This window comes from Genypterus blacodes, unplaced genomic scaffold (genome assembly GCF_046128005.1).
Source record: "Genypterus blacodes isolate CSIRO-AG114 ecotype Tasmania unplaced genomic scaffold, CSIRO-AGI_Gbla_v1 ptg000240l_1, whole genome shotgun sequence".
Taxonomy (NCBI): Eukaryota; Metazoa; Chordata; class Actinopteri; order Ophidiiformes; family Ophidiidae; genus Genypterus; species Genypterus blacodes.
In genome coordinates, this window is record NW_027467038.1 from 738876 (window position 1) to 757122 (window position 18247).

General features: G+C 46.9%; 1 protein-coding gene across 1 annotated transcript in view; it reads right to left on the reverse strand.

Annotated features, from left to right (window-relative positions):
* LOC143016663 (alpha-1,6-mannosylglycoprotein 6-beta-N-acetylglucosaminyltransferase B-like) overlaps nt 1–18247 on the reverse strand; it is a 72104-nt gene that overhangs the window by 15077 nt on the left and 38780 nt on the right. Inside the window, exon 9 of the mRNA XM_076171102.1 lies at nt 3403–3534. Coding sequence (XP_076027217.1) covers nt 3403–3534 — 132 coding nt within the window. The remainder of the gene's footprint in view (nt 1–3402; nt 3535–18247) is intronic.

Consider the following 18247-nt stretch of genomic DNA (forward strand, 5'->3'; position numbering starts at 1 on the left):
GTGCATTTTCTTCTGGGAAATGCATATCTAGTTCTGTGTTTATTAGCAGAGAACAGAATAACCTGGCACTGCTGAGGCTGTACAGCAACCCCACACCTTCACATTTAGTAAATCACTGCAGTATTTTCTTAACATGGCTGTGGATAATTAGGCTTCACACCTTCTCCTGCACCTCGGTACGCACAGCACGGTGTTACACAAGCAAATGTCACAGTCAGAGCCGTACGTTTAGTATTTATAGAGCGCTGCTACTGGCGCGCTGGTGTGGACGAGTCACTGTGTACATGCAGGGACGTGGACAATCATCACCGCCGTCATCACACAAATATTTCCATCTGTCATTTGTCCTCCATTAGTGCTGTAGAAGAGGATGCTGCGCCGCATCCATTAGCCTGAGCCCGAGACGGTATGACACAAACACACGGGTGTTTTGTTGTTGTCCTGTGAAAACATCACCCTGCTTTATTATAAAACTGGGGGCTGTAATGACGGCAGCAGAGAGCCCCCCGAGGATAAACATGTCAATACTCTTAATTAGTATGGGTTTGGTTATTTTTCTCTCTTTGTGTACTGTTGGAGTTTGTGTTGAAAGTCATAAAAATGCCTCTCACACACACACACACACGCACGCACGCACGCACGCACGCACGCACACACACACACACACACACACACACACAGCCAGTTCAAGGCTTGTGGATAAGTTTGTCCCCTTTCTGCAAAGTTCTTTAAAAACAGTTTTGTAGATGATCTCACCTTTACTCTTGATAGTCTGATGCACTCCATCCCTACTCAGCCATAATCAAGGGACAGTTAACTGCACAACCAATAACTACAAATGCCACGATAAAGTTTGTCCTTGTGTTAATTAAATGAACCCTAAAGTATTGACACAGAGATTAAACCCGTCTCTCAGCCAGCTGTATTTACTTTCGCAGCGCTTCCCCCTGGATATCTCCTCTCCTACACGCTCCTATCAGCTGTACATTCAGCATGCAGAGGAAATCAATACGCCTGTCCCATTATCAGATGAGAGGCTGTGATTTAAGACTTTAAAGACAATCTCTTATCGGCTCTCAGCATCTTTATCCCCCTCCCAATACACACACGTGTATAGGCATTAACACAACAGCATGGACGGGACAGCACTGTGTTGTCCGGGGCGTAATAAATGGATGTGGAGATCGGTGGGAACATAAAACAAAAGTAATTAAAGGGCCCCAAAAGCTCAGAGCACTTGATTAATGCTACCTTACACACACACACACACACACACACACACACACACACACACACACACAGAGGGAAAGAGGGAGAGAGAGAGAGGGAGAGAGAGAGAGAGAGAGAGTATGTCATTGCCTTGCCCTAAACCTCTGCGGAATTGTGGAACAGTTGGGCAAAGATAAATGGATGAGGCGGTGAGGTGAGAACGTTTGTTTTTAGTTGGGAATCGACGCGGGCGGAAGGATAAAAATAGATATAATTTTTGGGGCTCTACAGTAGATCAATAGCAATCAATAGCGTGTGTTACATAGCGAGCAAACAGCTGTGAATGTAATGAATTCATTGCGGATACGACCCGTGGGAGTCTGAAGTCATTTCCATAGCGTTATTGAATTTGGCTTTCATTTGTCGGCTGAAAATCTCAACTGCGCAAAAAAACACATCTTTACACCACAGAGAAGACTCCGCAGCCACGACGAGGAAGAGTGCTGACCTCAGTTTTTCTCTTTTTTCTCAAAAAAAAGTGGGATCGTGTACATCAGTGTACATGATAGAGAGAGAGAGAGAGAGAGAGAGAGAGAGAGAGAGAGAGAGAGAGAGAGAGAGAGAGGAAGGGAGGATGGGAGGGAGAGAGAGAGAGAGACAGAGCGGCAAACAGGTTGTGTGCGGGGGGGAAATGGCTCCCCGGCCCACCCTTAATACGTTTCCCTACCCCATAATTGGATTTTAAAAATACATGGAGCAGCCTTTTATACGTGGTGTCAGGTTGACTCCCGACCCTCTTCCACTTCTCCTTTTGTGGCATCTCTCTCTTCTTCGGTCTCTTCAAACACACACACACACACACACACACACACACACACATTCTCCTCCACTCTTTTATCCCCTCTCTTCTCTCTCTTTTCAAACTTTCCTCCCTCCTCTCTTTTATCTTCATTCTCCGCCCGTTTCTCCCTTTTGCTGCGAGCTAGAACAGGAAAGTAAAATGTCAATTGCTGCCGCGACACACAGGGGGCACACAAAGATGCCTATTTATGGGCTGTAGGAATAATGGGAGGAGGATAGAGGAGGTGGCCACAAGCTGTTTTGAAGGGGCTGCGGAGGGCAAAGCTCAAGCTGGCCTTTCAATCTAATGCCTTTCCGAGACAACACACACACACACAGCGTTTGAAGATAACACAGGTTTATATCGCTGAGCTCGGCAAGGTTGTTCTTTTTTCTTCTCCCTCTACTTTTAATGCTGATTTGTTGCCTCAGATATTGCTTCGCTGTTGCCTTGGACTCGCGGCCACTGTGGCCTCATTTCCGCGTTGTTCCATCTTTGTAGCAACACAAACAGCCATTAGGAAAGCTGTAAGCACATGTTTGTCGCCGCACGATGAAAGCACTCGCACAATATTCCTTCACATCTCGCTGCTCTCATTCTCTTTGCTGTGGCAGATGTTGTCTGTTTCTGCATCTAACCACCTCTCTCCCATAGACATCAAGCCTCTGAGAGCATTCAAACAACATTAATAACAAGCTGCTGAGGCTCAATGTGATTGGAGATTGGTGCAATGGCTAAGTGTGTGTGTGTTTGTGTGTGTGTGTAGGGATAGATATCTGTGTGCGTACGTGCATGAAGAAATTTTGAGCCATCATCAATATCTCATATGCCTCCAATCTCGCTCTACATGTGATATTTATCCAATTCTGACTGTGCAGAGTAATGGTGCATGACAGGTAGTGTATGTGTATGCAGCGAGAGTGTGTGTGTGTGTGTGTGTGTGATTAGTCTGCTGTGAAGTTGTTCTCTATTATATACGATTGTGAGAAGCTGTGTGTTTGACCGACCTTGCATTCTAAACGCTTCTGAGCTGGATACCATCTCATCAGTGTGTGTGTGAGTGTGTTTGTGTGTGTGTCAACTGTAAATTTAACGAGCTCAAAGAGTTGCAATCAGACATCTGGTCAGAGACATGTACACCTTATTACCAGACATAATGAATCCATAAACACAGGCAGTAAACCACTCTGTTTGCCGGGCACACACACACACACACACACACACACACACACACACACACACACACACACACACACACACACACACACACACACACACACACACACACACACACAAACACGCACACACACACACACACGCACACACACACACAGTAGTGTACATCAACTCACTTGTGTTTCTTCAGCGAGAGCCCCATGTGTTGCTTCATTTGCTGCATGCCGTGGTAGTCGGTATAGATGAGGTCAAAGGGCAGCGGGCCGGTCAGTGGGCAGCTGCCTCTTCCCGGGGGGACGCCAAGGAACCTGCAACACACACACAAACATCCACAGTGTGAGGTTTTCATTGTGAAGAGAACACAGAACAGACAGGACAGTGGGATGGGTCCAATGCTCTTTTTGTCCAGCTCACTTCACCACAATCCTCTCTCTCTCTCCTTTCTTTCCTTTTGTGTTCACGACTCTCCTGATAAGCTTTAAGTGTTGAAACTGACAAAAAAAAACAGACAAAACCTTACAAATTCACAGATGTACATCTTTAAAGCAGGAATCAAAGACTTGAACCCTGGAAGTGTTCAACCTGCTGAGCTACACAGAACAACAACGGGCAGCAGAGGCCAGAGACAAATCCAGGCTGCGTGACTGCACAGCATGAAATGGAATTCCACAGGCTCCTCCTCTGTTACACGTAGTTGCTATGCATGTGGACAACCAAATCACAAGGAGACAAGGCAGACCAATGAAAACATGCCAATCATTCACATTAATCTATTCCTTAGACACTTTTATCTGAATTGATGTTCATTTGAGGTTGAGAACAAAACCAACAAGAACACGATGAAGGGCTGAAAGTTAAGCGTCCTCTTTCTTATCTTTTAATAGAAGTTCGTCAAGCATGAAGGTGTCTGTGGAGGAGTTGGGCCTTTAGAGCCTTTTTCTTAAAGAATGTGACTCAGCAGGCAAGAATCCCTTGAGTTAAAAACTGAAAGAATGAAGAATAGAGGAAGCAGAGTGAAGAGTGCGGTGGTACCGCCCGGGTGGAGGCAGAGAGGAGAACAAAACATGAATCAAAACAAACAAACAGGATGAAAAGTGGTGGATAGACATTACGCAACGCTGGTGTAGCAGCAGAGAGAAACAAAAACAACAGACAGTCAATGGACGGAGGTAGAAAGAGAGAAAGGAGGAAAGAAGTGCTGAGGTTTGAGAGAGCATGAGCTGCTGCACACTTCAAAGACACAACTCTGCTTGTGTGGAACGCACAGTGTCTCTGCACAGGCTGTCTGTCTAGGATTGTTTAAAGATGGCCCCCAGACAGATCAGCAAAAAGTCAGTAACTGAACACAAAGATATGGGAGGTGGTAGATCATTCTGACAACATTTAAACTAAGTGTTCATACCTCCGCCAAGACCCAACAGTCCTCCGATAAGGACTTTGACTCTAAATAGTGAAACATAACAGATTTATACACACACACACCCAGCCACACACACACACACACACACACACAAACCCCACAGGCATTCTTCTGATTGTGTGTAATAACTGTGCTCGGTTTCACTTCCCAGTTCCTCATTGATCGGCTGCAGGCCTCTCCGTTACCGCACCGACAGACCCGATATCGGATATCTGACCTGTGATTGGTCTAGCCGCTCTTACTTAGGCTCTCTTGTGACAGATGAGGCCAAAGGCTAATGGAGACTGTAATTAAAATCAAACCCCCCAAGTGGATTTCCTCTGTCCGTGCTGGAGAAACGGCCGAGACTTCTTGGCTGCGGTTTTCCCCAAAGGGTCATTTCGATCAGGTCGCCATGGCGCCGCTCACAGCTGATAACCACAATCGGGCAGAAATGCAAAAATACTGTGATGCGATTTTGAGTTTAGACGGTGATGTGTTTCCTCCAGAGTCACGCTCTCACATCATGCACTGACTCACCAGTAGGGGTCACTATTTCTGCAACATGGTGGAATGGAAAACCAAAGGGCTCCCTATTTGGCTCATTTTTGGAGAGAACTAGTAACTCACATCTCACCTAGTAATGTTTACTCAATAAGTGTAAAACCGGATGAAAATTCAGACGCTCACTTTCATTTTTGTTGTGGAATATGCAACCAATTTTATGAGCTCCGGCTTCCAGTGACTCGGCCTCCCAGAAGTGCTTAAGACAAGCTCTTCCTGCGACAACCATTCATCTATAAAGGATATGACACTCAGGCAAGGGGGGGAAGAGGAATCAAGAGTGCTCCTTATTGATGACTTCAAGCACAGATTTAAGGACATTTATGAAAACATTTTGATGGCAGCGTGGGCAACAGGAGACATCAAAGTGGAACAAGTATGTGTGTGTACTCAGAAAAGAGTGATTTCAATAGGTAATGAGAATACATGCAGCCAGTTCTGTGATGTGTTCTGCAGCCGGATGAAAACCTGAAATTATGACAACTTTTACAGGCCTGAGGGGGTTCAATTCCTGCAGTTTGTTGTCATGGTGCTGAATCTAACTCCATGATTTAGTCTGATTTCATGCAGGGAAAATATAAATAAAAGCAAACCGAAATAGATCAACTAAAAAAATCTGCACTCAGACATGAAAATAAACCAGGAGGAAGTTTTTCTATCCAGATGCTTTCCTAGCTGCAGTCATTTTAGACATGTTTCCATGGCTGCACAAGAGAACGGAGTGAAAGCTGAGAACATACAACCATTCCAAAGACCTGATGGGTGAGAACAAAAGCATCCATGCAGCCGTCTCCGTTTCTAGATCAATTAGCAGACGGCTGAGATGATGTTCAAACTGACCTAAAGCCTTTTCAGACCGAACTTTATCATAGCGATACATCCATTGTTTTTTAATCCGAGTACAACATCTTAATCAAATTCTCCAAACTCTGCTTAGATGGAAGCGACCATCTGTGGTTTGTAAAGCCATAGAATACCATAATGGGATTTAAAGAGCACTTTGCCTGGAGTGCAGTGCCCTAATTAGCCTTGTTTCCATTAGTAATATAGCATCTGCTTCCATCCTTATAGATAATGGAGGCCTCTCGTGGATAAGAGGCCTGCTGAGAGCTTCCACGTGAGAGACGATCGCAAAAAAGTTGCATCTCCACATCATTATTGGCCATTAAGTCACAAACGTTATCCAACCACGATAATGCGCCCCCACCTGGTCGGACATACACACTTTTTAATCCAGTTGTTTGGAAAATCACGGATTCGTTCTGACCGTCACTCACGTTACAGACTGGGGGTAAATATATGATCAGTCTGGTCAACAACCTATTGCCATTCTGACAGAAATATGATATTTAAAGAATGGATTGGAAATACCTTCAATCCAAAATCAGAACTGATCTCGTTTCTGCTGCCAGAATATAACAGGGTAACACACACATGTTATACTTTAGAGTGATTTAATGAGTGTGATTTCTGATTGTGTGTTTGCTTCTTGGTCACACACACATTGTCCAATTATTAAAGCCCTGCAGTCATAAATAATGAGACGGGAGGGAGAAAGAGAGGCTGCCAGCGAGCTTTGAAATCACTCATCCGTCTGCTTTTTCCGCATCAATAACACGCAGCCAGAATGCATTTCTCTCCATATCTACATCCTCATCGGCCCTTTGTGTCACACACACACCAAAATGAGCTCACACACAATCAGCGATCCATCAAAAGTGGAAAAAGCTCCATTTCACCACGACAGCGCTGCGCCATCTACGGTTATTCATCGCAGAGAGCCAGCAGTAACATAATGTGCATGAGATCCGTTTTCATTCAGCCGCCATGGGGCTCAGTAAGTGCTCTTGTTTGCCTGCAGATGGTTATCGGTTCGCCCCCCTATCTGCGTTTCTGCTGAGGAAACTGAGGAAAATGAGGCCGCTAAGAAAAGGAAGGATAATGGCAGGCACGCACGCACGTGCCGCCGGTTCAGTCTCTTAATGTGCATCCAGGGACAGATGGACAGAGAGTGTGATGGAGACAAAGCTGGGAGCAGAAGAAGAAAGATAGAGAGAGAGCGTGTGAGAGAGAGAGAGAGCGTCACTACTAAATGGGATGAAAATGAGTCTGGTTCGTTATTCAAAGCTGGATTTGTTTGTTTGTTTGCGTGCTTGAACTTTGGCTCCTTTGTCAAAGTTCAGTCTCAAAGTGAATGGAAAGCGTTCCGTGGCATTAACAGCATCGAGCCTTTCAGAGCCATAAAGTCACATTCAGTCCTTGAAAAGCTTTCAGACTTCTAACATCAAGGAATGGAGAAGGAAAGAAGCGGAGGTACAGCTTGTGAAGGGAGAGTTTGTAAAATCTGCAGCTTGCGTTTGGAATGAGAATCCTTGCCTTTTAAATGTTAGATACACTTTGCAAATCAATCATTTGACAAATGTTTAGTGATTCAAGCAGCGGCTCTCTCTTATGGGTGCATTTCTAGCAGAGCTCCACATCACACACACATCATCACAGACTTGATGATGGTTTGGCATTCTGAGTGGGCAGATAAAGAATATAAAGAAGGCACTGAACCTGTGGATACACAAAGATGTTTAGATCGACTGATGAAACGCTTAAATCAGATGAAATGGGTTTCTCTTTCTTTTTATTCCATCGTGCAAATTACAAGAAGGAGTTTAAGAACGATGCGCATCAGGAGAGACTTGCCCTTTTCAGGTCAAAGGTCAATCACATTGAACCGCAGGAAAGCAAACGCAAAACAAGGACACACGTTAGGCACGGCAGGAATTTCTCCACAACCATCAATCAAGCTGAGAGGTGATGGGGCAAGTGTTACTGTGGGTTGGTCACATGGTTTCCTTTAAAGTTCATCTTCATCATCACTCCCACAAAAGAAACGGCAACAAAAAATCTTCTTTACATTCTTCGCACGCACGCACGCACGCACGCACGCACGCACGCACGCACGCATGCACATTTTCTATTTCTCTCGGTGCTTCATGACTTCATTGATTTCCCAAAGAGCGATTTAGCAGCGAGTTAGCCGAGGCACCGGGACACAAAATGAGCAATAACACACAGTGTACGGCTTGTAGAGGGCTAATATGTCATTTCACCCATTGGCCTTACACTGAAAATGTGTGTGTGAGTGCCAAGTGCAAAAATAGACATTTTATTCATTATCCCTCTGTGTGCGCTGTACTTATGATGAGCCAGTGCATCAGGAATTGTTATGTCCCTGTCCGAGTTTGTGCTCTGTGCTCTGTGCTCTGTGTGTGTGTGTGTGTGTGTGTAGGTTACTAGCTGTCAGCCTGTAGACGACAGATGATCCATAATGACCACAGGGATGTGTGTTATGTACCGTGATGTTGTGTGTAATTATGTGACACAACATACATTTGTACTGCATTGTGTGTGTGCGTGTGTGCGTGCGTGTGTGCGTGCGTGTGTGCGTGCGTGTGTGCGTGCGTGCGTGTGTGTGTACATGGCACTAAGATGAAGGGCATTCCCATCAGTGCTGTCAGCAAGTGTCACCTCTACTGGCTGACAAAGGCTAAGGCAGGGTCAGCAGTAAGAAGGGGATGACAGCAGCAGACACTGGAACAAGCACTGCACACTGTGTGTGTGTGTGTGTGTGTGTGTGTGTGTGTGTATGTGTGGCTGAAGCAATGTAACAGATTTAAGGGGATATGTTTGGTTTCATTGCAGGGATTTAGTTTAATCCAGAGAAAAATCATTTTGAAAAAACAAGAAATTCTGCAAAGAACAACGCACACACACGCACGCACGCACCACACACACACGCACACACACACACACACACACACACACACACACACACACACAGTTACACTCTCAGATAGATATGTGTGTGTACATCATGTGAGAATAGTTTCTCTCAGTCATACCTAAGCATACAGGTACACACATAAAGTGTGTTGTGCACAAAATCATAATTGAACCAACACACACACACACACGTATACAGTGGCACTAAAAGCAGCTGACAGGCTGCAGTTATCAGCTAAAATAGAGCGAACTAGATAAGGGAGCCGCAAGGCATCAGACACACCAGAGCAGAGAGAGCATGAGAGTGAGAGAGAGGTAGAGAGAGAGAGAGACAGAGAGAGAGAGAGCAGCAGTGAGGCATGACCCAGAGATGAAAGAAGGAAGAGGAAGAGAGAGGGAGAGAGAGAGGGGAGGTGGACGGGCTAGTTGAACGGAGAAATGGCGAGTGAGCTATGAGGTGTCACAGAGAGGGAGGAGAGAAAGAAAAGATGAAATAAGAAGGTAGAGACAGAGACAGAGAGACAGACAGAGAGATAGAGAGAGAGAGAGAGAGAGAGAGAGAGAGAGAGAGAGAGAGAGAGAGAGAGAGGATAACAAGTGAAGTGAAGAGGTATGAAGAGAAAATACATATGCGTAATGTTTGAATACACAAATGCACACTTACACACATGTTCACACACACACACACACACACACACACACTCACTCTTCGTTGTCTCCGCGGCATCAGGCGCCCTGGAGTTTCTCCTTTGTCAGCAAGTTTTCCCATCTAATCTCAGTAAATCATGACGAATAAGCCTGACGATTGGTTGTGAAGGAGGCAGTTGAGGGGATTGGAAAACACACACACACACTCAAACACACGCTCGACACCACTGGATCTGGGTGTGTAAATAGACACTTTGGGACGCGTACCAATCGTTTCACTCTTGCATTTGGCCCACAGCCAATAAATCGTCATTGCAACCTGCCACAGCCTCTCAGAGGGGAACCACACACACACACACACACACACACACACACACACACACACACACACACGCTCATTAGTATTGCCGTGCTGACGAGGCAGAGAGAACTAATTTCTATTGATTTGCGTTTGGGGCCATCGACCTTCTAAAGCGGCACTCGGTTGACTGAATGGAGCAAAGGTTACGCCTGGAAAGAGACTTTCAATGCAGCGCAGGCGCGGCAGAGGAGAGTTTTTTTCAAAGGACGATCGAAAAACGACGCACTCGGGGTTTATTGAAAAGTTGTGAGCCCAGCATGGAGGGAGGCAGTGGCTCAGTGGGTAGTGCTTCCGCTTGGGAACCGGAGGGTCGCCGGTTCGAGCCCCTGCCGAGGTGCCCCTGAGCAAGGCACTGAACCCTCAATTGCTCCCCCCTCTGCGAAGGGTGGTAATGTAATGTAATGTAAGTCGCTTTGGATAAAAGCGTCTGCCAAATGATCGTAATGTAATGGGATTCATTTTTTTAAATCCCAATTATTAACACAAGTAGATTTGTTGCTATGATATCCTAATGTACAGGTGTGGACACACTTTTAAAGGTTCATGGGCGAGAAGGGCGGTTACTAAATAAGGCGAAAGAAAATGGTGGCTTCCATGGCAACAAATGATGTGTGAGACACCGCAGATCTGATTTCGCAGTTTCCATAGCAGGAACAGGGCAGCTGATTTTCTCTCTAGATTATTATTATTATTATTATTATTAAGACGAAATGTATCACCTTTTTGCTTCCAGGTCTCCAATAAGTCTCACTTTCAAGTCTCGAGTCCCCGTTTGTGCGATTGAAACCTTCGTGTCCGAAGCTCGTGTGCAGCGGTGAGCGATGCTAACACAGAGCTGCTCCAGCCTGTGTGAGCTGACACACTCATCTAGTGCCTCTGCTCACTTCTCCCCCAGGGACAAGTGGAGCACAAAGGGTTCTGGCCTGTGAAGATGCTGTGAAGGAGCTGTAAAAGCAGCATCTGTCTGAACTGATACTGTAGGCGCAGAGAGAAAGGGACTGAGTGGGTTTTATAAGCCGTCTCTCTCTCTCTCTCTCTCTCCCGGAGTTCAGTCATTACCCAGGATTCGCTGCACAAACCAGATGATAGAGGGCAGTGGGGGGGGGGTAGGATGGAGGCATGAAGGGAGACGGTGGGGAGAGGATCTGAGGTAAAATAACAAAAATGGAGGTGAGCGAATCGAGAGCAGTTGATGTAGTTTTTGTGAAATCCACACCTTTCTTCTCCCGGCATGATTTCAAGGCTGGCTGTTCTAAAATGGCCCAATTTTCGCCTGCAGACGACGCAGAAACATCAGGTTTACCGACAGCAGCTTGAGTCCCAGTGTGACGGCTGGTCTGGGTTTTTAAAACGCTGTTAGGAAGAACAGATGCTGAATGAGACGTTGTGGGTTCTGGCAGCAAGTCTGGAGAACTTCAAGGATGCCTGCTGATGTGCGGCTCGCGGCCTCCGAAACCCAATTAGAGCCCACTTGACTTTGCTCTCATCAGGAGAGATCTGTCTCAAATGAAAGCGCCGATAACAAGAGCGCCGATAACAAGAGCGCCTCCAGGCTCGCTTAAGGAAAACTTGGACTCCCATTATTCGCCAAGCTTGATACAGACGTGATAGTTTGGTGTCTGGTCCTTTAACATTGGCTGAGTCATTACTGCAGATAAAGAAGATCAAAACCACTTGAACCAGGAGACACATGAAGGTCTTTGGCTCCCAACGTATCAAGGGCCAAACTCGACTGGAGAAGTAATAAGGTTCAAAGGCAAACTATTCTTTATCTCCACAATGATCAGCTGATATGTCCTCAAATGACCTATTAGAACCTATGAAGAACCAAACCTATGAGTAAACTACATATTCTCAGCTTCTAACCCTTGGTAGGAGATTTATGATGCAAAAGCCAAAGACACAATGAGCGGACAATGAAGCATATCGGGTCCTATGGTATCGCATGGTGATTTAAAGGTCACTAATTAGAGTCCATAACTCTGCCATGGTCGACCAAGACGAGACCAAATTGGAGAAACGACAATAATCCTAGTTTTCTAGACCTGTCTGATGGTTTCTGAGCGTCTACACTGTACAGCAATTCCATTATCACCTATGCAGTCATAGCCGCAGGTTCAGGTTGGGACAGAAGCATCACAACAAAGAGCTTTTGTTCTTAAACCGATGCAGACCTCAGGTGTTCCTGGAGGAAAGAGCGTCCCTCTCATGTCCTCCTTCCGATTTCCATTCGGCTCTCCCTCGAGCCTCTTCACCTTCTTGTAATGGTGAAATAAACCTCTTAGGGAGCGAGTGGGCTGATGAATGGCTGATGGCGTGTGTGTTAGTGGAGCTCGGCTCGATGCGTCTCAAGGCCTCCGAGCCTATTTACTACTAAAAAACCTCTCTAGCACTGCCAGCCTCCAGGAGAGACCAGACTGAAAAGCCTTCAGCTTCAGGGAACGGATGACGAAATGCACACACACTCACATGCAATACACACACACACACACACACAACTCTTTCCCACGCGTCCTCGTTTACCCTGTCCCTCACTTTCCGTCTCTGGTTTTATGCAGTCAGAACTGTTTTGTGCCTTGAAGCTGCAAAATGTTGACCTGAGCCATCGTCCACTCTGACCACTGAGACAGAACAAAGACTCTGGACACAACGTCTGTCTCTCTCTCACTGTCTGTCTGTCTCTCCCTCACTGTGTGTCTTACTCCCTCTGTATCTCACCGTCTGCATGTCCCTTCATTTTGCTCTTTCTCTATCATCTATATCTTTCTTTCTCTCTCTCTCTCTCTATCTGAAAGTCTACCTCATATATGTACATATGTCTATATAATCTGTCTCTCTCTTGCTCTCCCTCTTTCTGTCTGGCTGTCATTCTCTCTCTCTCTCTCTCTCTCTCTCTCTCTCTCTCTCTCTCTCTCTCTCTCTCTCTCTCTCTCTCTCTCTCTCTCTCTCTCTCTCTCTCTCTCTCTCTCTCTCTCTCTCTCTCTCTCTCTCTCTCTCTCTCTCTCTCTCTCTCTCTCTCTCTCTCTCTCTCTCTCTCTCTCTCTCTCTCTCTCTCTCTCTCTCTCTCTCTCTCTCTCATTGGCTAACTCCCACCAAAAGTCAGAATGTTTGACTCTAATTAAGCCTTTACCTGCGTTCCAGATTGAAACAGCTTGTAATTGAAAGTACTTGGGGAGCCAGAACGACAAACCTAAGGCTGATATCACAATGTGATAATGATGTCATCCCATTAAAATCATCTAAATGCACCCAGACGCTGCTGATTGAATTCACCGAGATAAACCAGAGAGGTTCCTCACTCTGTGTGAACGATTCATCATGTATGTTCAAAGCAGAATTCCAGAGGCGATCTCATCTCACATCAAACACACATCATCATATCAGCCCCTTCCTCTTCACATCATAATGTGATCTTCGTATGAAACCACACGAGCAGACGCACATCAAGACCTCCACCAAAGCCGCCTTAGAAGCAGCTGCCTGCTCGTCCTGTGTGTGTTGGCGAGCGCCACGCGTGTCTCACAGGCCGAGTCGAGGCGCCGTCACACGGCGGAGCAGCAGTCTGTGCTCCAGACAAAAGAGTTTTCAAATCCTTTGATATCTGAAACCAGGAACGACACAATCACACGCTCCGATGCGTGGGTCCGTGCGCCTGTGAGGGGAAGCGAGCCTGCCGATGATGAAATGTGACAAAACCCCACAACGTTTTTAACAAGCACGTTGATTTGAGCTTAAATGGGACAGACAGCAGCGAGGAGGAGAGTAAACAGGGCGGTAAAGCTCTCACACACACTGCACACTTGGAAAGTTAACAGTCATGAGGGGATTGTGGCGCGGCGGTGTAATCTCAGGTCACAAATCCAAAACAGGGACAGCAGATCACAGAAGAAGATCAGAGTGGGGACCTCACACATGAGCCTGCTGCTGAGTTAAACTTCTGTGAGAGCGTGGATGTCGACTTGACGCTGCACTTCCTGTTTGTTGTAGTGCTGCAATTCATCAGGTGATTTGTTATGCATCAAACTCAATATCGTACAATCTGGCACCGATTCTGACTTCATAACAACCAGCCAGCATCTGTGACAGGCAGTGATTGAATTTGCAGGAGGTACATTAGCATAGATGGACTGAGACAAGAGGGAGGGGGGGCCAACATGAAGAGGAGGAGGAGGAGGAGAGGAAATGAACGAGGAGATGAAAGAGGGGAGCCACGGAGAGCTTCTGCTGATTTGTTTCTGCCTGCTCAGACGCTTTAAGCATGCGATGATGCCAGCCCACTCATTTACACGCTGCAGCTCCAACAAAGAGACAAGCTCACACTCTCACTTCTCACACATACACCCCCCCCCCCCAACACACTCACACACACACACAGGAGTGATCCAACGCTGATTAAAGTTAATGTGCCAGTTTCAACCTCTCACACACCTCAGCAGGTTCTCCGCAAACTCACCTTCATAACTCAAAGTTTGTCTGCATGTTGTCTAATAGGGAGAGTCGCTCTTCTCTACACTCAGCTTCTCTGCACTCAGCTGCTTGCAAAGTTGTTGCTTGACGTGCTTGTGTGTGTGTGTGTGTGTGTGTGTGTGTGTGTGTGTGTGTGTGTGTGTTTGATGTTGAGGCAGGTATAATAGGCAGCCTATGGGTGGACAGGGAGGTGAGTTAGGTCAGCAGGCTTCCGGTCTCTCTTTTGAGCTCACTTCAATGACGGAGAGAGGTGAGGGAGAGGTGTGTGTGTGTGTGTGTGTGTGTGTGTGTGGAGAGGGGGGGGACAAAAGCCAGAGAAGGCGTGCGAGGAAAAGAGGTGAAGTAGAGGAGAGAGAGAGAAAGAGAGAACAGAGTGAGAGCACCCACACACTCGCTCCTCGCTCTCAATGTACAGTGATCTGAGAGGAAACGTGTGCGTGTGTGTGTGTGTGTGTGTGTGTTTGTGTTCCTCGCAGTCCTTTCATTTCTTTTGCAGAGGTGTGTAGAACCTGCATCCCTGACCGACACACACCCGACATTCATCAGCCCGGTTTTCTGTTACAAAGACGCAAAACAACAGAAACAGATCTCCCACGCAGAGCAGCGAGCCAGAGCGACGCTCAGAGAAACAACACACAGAGCGCCCAAACGCCAAGAGCAGCAAGCAGAGACGCAACACGGATCTGAAGGAAGCCAAGGTGCCCAGAAACGCTGCCAAAATGAGGCCATAGTGTGTGTGTGTGTGTGTGTGTGTGTGTGTGTGTGTGTGTGTGTGTGTGTGTGTGTGTGTGTGTGTGTTCAGATCAAAGACCCTGCAGGCCGATCCGACGTGGGCCGATCGCTCTTTCTGCATTAATCTCTTTGGTTACGCAAGCTGTACTTTCCTATCGCAGTCACCTATCACTCATGAACACACACACACACACACACACCCACACAGAGAGGCAAACACACGTCTACACTGACCCGTCCTTACACTGAGGTGGTAGCTGCTTCATCTCAACCAGACCACATGAGGGAAAGCGTCTGACGGCTCAAGGGTAACGCCTCCCGCTGCCTCGCCACCTCACTGACGGCCCAGAGAGAGAAAGAGAGAAACTTAGTGCCCCGCCCCCTCCTGACTGGCTGTTCTGACCTTGGTAGAGGATTGAGACGGGCGATTTGAGACTCATGTTGGGTGATGCGAGTAGTAATGGAGCCGGGTGGAGCCGCGTCACGGTGACACACACACACACACACACACACACACACACACACACAGGGCGCCACTTTGAAATGAGACTTTACAGACGGGCAGGATGAGACAAACCCCCCCCACCCCCCTCGTGCCCCTTGCAGCCAGAGGAAGCTTAGAGGAACCAAACGGGGGGATTAGGACTTTGATTGCCAGGCTGACTTGCAGAATTAAAGAAAAGAGGAGGAAACAGGAAGGAGGCGTGCGAAGCCACAGAGTCAGAATGGAGCTCAGGAAATGTAGCGATGCGTCGACGGCTCAAAGAGTTTACGCGGGGCGCAGCTGAGACTCGCAGCGTGGCGGCTTTGTGAGCAGATGGTCTTTACGCCGTCTGTGAAAGTCACGTCCGCCCACACACACACACGTGATCACCATCGGATTTTGCTTTGATGAAGGAAGAGGTTGGAGTCAAATACCAGAGTTCCAGATTCTCTCCCCCTCAGAATGAAACGACACGTGACGAATCTGAGATGTGACATTCTCTCTAAAGGAGGGCCGACTCAGGCAAACTTGGATTTGACATCAGTAGGAAGTGAAGGCACGTAAGAGAGTCTGACGCACTGACACGTATGAAGAAGAAGGGATCGTAACTCTGAGCCGCGCCGCCGTCACCGATCCATAACCTGGTGATCGGCTCGGTTTGTGGCGAGCTGCGGCGCCTCACAGCTCCACTTTGAGGGATTTGATAGAAAATGTTCATGGCAAACGTGTTAAAGAGCCTCTAATATGTCAGGCTTTACCACATTGATCCACCAGACGCGATTAGAGGCTAATTGGAGACGATTGGATCTCAGATTCATTTAGATTTTCTGCAGCTTTGCTCTGTGATCACTGAGGCAGAATGTAAAGGAGCTAATACAGCGTGAGGCAGCAGGAGGAGGGGAGGCATGAAATTACACCAAATTACACTGTAAAATGAGAATTGCACTGATTATAACTATATTATACTGTTATTATTATTAATATTAATCACACTGCAGCTGTATTTGATTATTTGTGTGTAGTGAATTACAGATGGAGTCTTTATTCTCTGTGTTCCTCTCATCCTTTAGCTTTCATCTCTAACAGTGTGTGACAGGAACAGAGACACATTATGGGGTGTGTGCATTTGTCTTATGGTCTTATTTTGTGTATTTTGTGTGTGTATGCAGAGTCCATGGTGTGTGTGTACGTGTGAGACAGGAGGAGGGCGTGTTTTGGCCGTCAGGTGGGTTTAATTCCCCTTGGCCCGTTTCTGTAAATGAGAGATTAATGGGTTAAGGGACCTTAGGGCCCCCAGTGTGGGACCCTGCGCCTGAAGACGACACGCTAAAGGAATTACAAGAAGGAGGGAGGGAGGGAGGGGAGGAGAGGGAGAGAGAGAGAGAGAGAGAGAGAGAGAGAGAGAGAGAGAGAGAGAGAGAGAGAGAGAGAGAGAGAGAGAGAGAGAGAGAGAGAGAGAGAGAGAGAGAGAGAGAGAGAGAGAGAGAGAGATGCAAAATGGAGGGGGTGATGAGTAAGGGAAGTGTTTGTGGCAGATTAGTGAGGCATTAAGCAGACATGCACCCATAGAGACAGAGTGCAGGATACAGGGAGGATGTAGGATGGAGGAGGAGAGGAGGAGAGGAGGAGAGGAGTCAGCGTGTGAGAGTGGTTGTGTGTTTACCTGAACTCTTAAGTGAAAAACTTAAACATGTGAGCTGAACACAGAGAGCTGGATGAGGCTCAGATCAGCACCATGGACAGAGATTTTGTGGAGTTAAAGCATCCTGCATGTTTAAACTTCGTCTTCTCTCTGATGAAGAAACCAAATCATTTGTCTCAATCCTCATGTAAACACTTTGACTGAAGTGAAAGCATTATGGGATGTAAATCATTCAACAGGCGGATTTGTGCATTTAATTAATTACATTTAAGTAAGTATGAGTATCAGAGTTCTGTGTCAGTCTGAGTTACTGGAGATCAAGTGGGACGAATGTGAGACGGGATGAACCTGATGTGTTGAGTGGCTGTTACTCCGGTGTCTGATCGCCAAGGCAACTGCTAACATCACCTGCAGTGCAAGTGGGAAGTGAGTCAGAGAGTGAGAAAGAGAGAGAGAGAGAGAGGGAGAGACACACACAGAGAGAGGGAGAGAGAGCAGGGGAGAGAGACACACAGACGGAGAGGGAGACAGAGAAAGAGAGGGAGAGAGAGAGACATACAGAGGGAGAGGGAGACAGAGAAAGAGAGGGAGAGAGAGAGACACACAGAGAGAAACAGAGAGAGACACAGAGAGAGAGAGAGACACAGAGAGAGAGAGAGAGAGAGAGAGTGAGAAACAGAGAGAGAGAGAGAAACAGAGAGAGACACAGAGAGAGAGAGAGAGAGTGAGAAAAAGAGAGATAGAGAGAGAGAGAAACAGAGAGAGACACAGAGAGAGAGAGAGAGAGTGAGAAACATAGAGATAGAGAGAGAGAGAGAGAGAGAGAGAGAGAGAGACCTTCTTCCGTGTCTCTCCTCTCTCCATCCTCCTTGCTGGATTGATGGCGTGAGCTACAGAGCTGCTGACCCTCACACAGTCACACAGTCCTGGAGCAGCGTTCTGGTCTG